This window comes from Olea europaea, chromosome 12 (assembly GCF_002742605.1).
Source record: "Olea europaea var. sylvestris chromosome 12, O_europaea_v1, whole genome shotgun sequence".
Taxonomy (NCBI): domain Eukaryota; kingdom Viridiplantae; phylum Streptophyta; class Magnoliopsida; order Lamiales; family Oleaceae; genus Olea; species Olea europaea.
This window is the reverse complement of record NC_036248.1, coordinates 14,747,967-14,751,433: the sequence shown is the minus strand read 5'-3', so window position 1 is coordinate 14,751,433 and position 3,467 is coordinate 14,747,967. Positions and strand designations below refer to the sequence as shown.

At 34.0% G+C, this 3,467-nt stretch overlaps 1 protein-coding gene across 1 annotated transcript; it reads right to left on the bottom strand.

Annotated features, from left to right (window-relative positions):
- Positions 1–359: 359 nt before the first annotated feature.
- LOC111405808 (RPM1-interacting protein 4-like) lies at positions 360–3,149 on the bottom strand. The gene is made up of 4 exons (XM_023034863.1): positions 2,815–3,149; positions 1,083–1,643; positions 759–947; positions 360–643 (listed from the first exon to the last, which is right to left on the bottom strand). The coding sequence occupies exons 1-4, from the start codon at positions 2,818–2,820 to the stop codon at positions 620–622; spliced, it is 780 nt and encodes a 259-aa protein (XP_022890631.1). The 5' UTR covers positions 2,821–3,149; the 3' UTR covers positions 360–619.
- Between the last annotated feature and the right edge of the window lie 318 nt (positions 3,150–3,467).

Sequence of the window (3,467 nt, the reverse complement as noted above, 5' to 3'; positions counted from 1 at the left end):
TCAATTTTTTTTTTTTTTTTTTTTGGGGGTGGGGTACAGTGGGTGAGGGCCAGAAGATGAGGATTTTCATTTTCCTTTTTTTTTTTTTTTTTTTTTTAATTTAATTTTTAACTTATTTTTAAGGATAATATGCAAAGTTACCATTTTGCCATTGCTAATAGGTCCAAATTGTTCAAATTTTGAATTTTTTGATCAATTAACGGTTTCCAATTTGAACTCAAATTGCATATTTATGAAATGTTAGATACCTTCGCTGGCACAAAATGAATGTTAGGATAAAGTGTACAAAAAGTGAAAAAGATTGAGATTGCTACTACAATTTTCCCTTCTTTTATCACGTAAAATTTGTTTTTCATGTATTTTCATTGATTTACATCTATCATTGCATGTTTTATTCTGCAAACTTTAATATGAAAAATGCTACATGATATGTGAAAAAACCCGGCGAAGAAATGAAACACGCTTAAATGCAAAAACAGCACGAAAAATCCTTGAAAGTATATAAACAACAGCGAAAATGTATAAACTACAGTACATGAACAAAAAAAAAAAAAAATATCCCACTCTTGTTTGTTTTTTGGCCAACTAGAATTAGTAATCAGGAGAGCCTCCAAACTATTCAGAACCAAGGAAAGCAGCATTTCTGCAGAAAACAATTAGAGAGAAGAAAATGCTGAATTGTTAATGAACTCAAAAAATAGGAGCATAAGAGCGAGCTAGGCCTAAAGACCTTTCAAAATATGAAGTAATCTACAAACCTTCTGATTGTTATTGTGCTGATGCATTGGTGTGTTGTGAGATGTATGTTTCGGCGTGCCAGAGCTATTTCCAGGCCCCACATTCCTTCCCTTCCGAGCATCATCGAAAAGTTGAGTAAAATTTTCGGCAGATTGAGGATCATCATCGTTCCATATGCCGAATTTTGGAACTGCAGCACTTTTATCAGGCTACATTGCCAAGAATAAGAGAGACCATTAGGCATTTCAAGTTAAAATTTGTGGACTACAGAAATGAGACCCTAACTGAATACTGTGATCTATGAAATCGGACAATAAAATCAGGGAGAAATGAAATAAACTTACAGTTTCATCTCCCTTAGTAACTGGCCTTAGTCGAGATCTTCCAGGAGTGCCGTGACTGCTATCATACGAGTTCTTTCCTTCTGAAGAAAAAGAACTATTACCTCTCCCTGAAACCTTGGCCTGATAATGTGGATGAAGTGGTGACCGTTCAATGCTGTACTCGGATCCTGCACTTTGCCTTGCAGGTCCATTGGACCTTGCTCCACGGTCTCCATAATTGCGATGAGTAGATTCATTAGCAGATTTCTGTACCATATTTTCACTTCGAGCTGGAGGATTATTCGACTGTCTAAAATCAAAATCTTCTCTACTCACCCTATGGTCAGGTGTTGGCCTATCTGCTACCCTTGCAATTGGTTCATTTGGTCTAGTTCTTATGGGCTTCGATGGAGCAGAAGCTGGAGGAGAAGGATCCATGTTGGGGAACATATCTGGATTCTCTAGCGGGTCGTTTGGATTTATCATCTTTCCACCTCTATTTTTCCTTGCATTAGTGAAGACGACCGTGTAGGGAATCTTCTCTTCATTTTCCCAGTTACCAAATTTTGGAACACCTGGACGCTGTTTCGACAGGAATAAGAAACATTATTTCCTGTTTGACGCAATAGTTGCTTCATGGTTTTGAAATGATGAGATTTTTCATATTACAAATTCAGTATGTCATGTAAAGGCCACAATCATACAAGAAAACTATTTCCTTTTAATTATCATAGCGAACAAACGGCACAATGGATGGGGAATGGCATTCTAAGCACAACACACGGCAAAACACTTGGAATAGAGCTTATTTTTAACTTGTAATTTGGTAATACAGCCATCATAAATTTTGGGTCACCCAAGTGCATTTTAAACCCTGTTTAACTATGCTCAACAGGAAAGGATGTCGAAAAACTAAAGCCGCGACATTTCAGCTACTCAATATGAAGAAAAATACATGTGTGAACCTTTAAACTAGTTGACTGGTTAAAACCAAATCTGAGCCCATTTGTGTATAATTACATTCAGAGTCTAAATGTTGAAGGCTTGATTTATGAATGCATTGGTCTATCTCTTGACAATTTAAGATTCTGATAAAATGGTTAATATGGTATCAAAGTCGGGAAAAATATCTGGACTTAAGTTTCATGGCCACCCATTTATGAAAAAATGTCATATGCCCAACTTCGATGAAGAATGAGTCCAACTGGCACGTGAAAGGCGAGTTAAGATTAAAATTAATTCAATAACTATCCAAAAAATGCATCTTTTGAATTATCTATAAATCATAAGAAAGTAGACAAACAATGCTCACAATCAAAATGTTCATATAGTAAGATATAATCAAAATTCAAGAAAATTACAGGCTTTATACTATCCTTATAATGCGGTCTGTCTATAAAATTAAACCAGCCAAACACAATATTTCCAAACAACTGAAAAGGATGAAGTGTCAACCGTTTTGCCTAAAAGATTAATGTGTGAGAAAGAGAACACGTGTATTCGTTTAAAACTTGTCTTCAAACGCGTTCTTTCCCTGCAAACTTAATCTAACACTGTATAATTTTCACAAATGGTGAGAAGCGAAATTTGAGTATTTCATTTACACTCTGATACCATATTAGCGTCTCATTTAAAAGCTTAAACTGTTAAAATAAGGAAAACATAAAGCAATTAGCAGGCATTTGGATCAATTTGAAAAAAAGAAAAAAAATGATGTTGATCGACAAAAAACAGATAAAGACAGTAAACTTACAGCCATTTTTCTTCACCACAATTTAGATTGAACAGCCCTGAAATAACAGTAAAAGAATTCTTCAGAATCTCAAGAAAACTTCAATGTTTGAGATGAAACCAACGAAAAGAAGAGATTCCTAGAGAGGAGAAAATGGAAAAAAAAAATGATATAAATAAGAAAAGTAAGGAGTTGGACAGAAGTAAATAAATCAATGACCCGTTCTCGCTGACTATTATTCCTCTTCCTCTCGCGCCCTTTGCCTGGTCCAAGTCTTCAATTCTCTCGTTTTTTAAATATTAAAAGATGGGAAAATAAGATTTATTGTTTTAAAAGTTATGAGCAAATTAGAAAATAAGTAAAATAATATTTTGATTGAAAACGTATATAAATCAATGACACGTTCTCGTTGACTATTATTCCTCTTCCTCTCGTGCCCTTTGCCTGGTCCAAGTCTTCAATTCTCCCCTTTTTTTAAATATTAAAAGATGGGAAAATAAGACTTATTGTTTTAAAAATTATGAGCGACTTAAAAAATAAGTAAAATAAGTTTTTGATTGAAAACGTATTTAAATAACTTATTACATTGAGTTTGTTTTAAAAAGAAAAGTTTTATACTATAGATTTGTGTTCTATTTTAAAGGTCAATCGTTGAAATATAGTAGTACAAACCT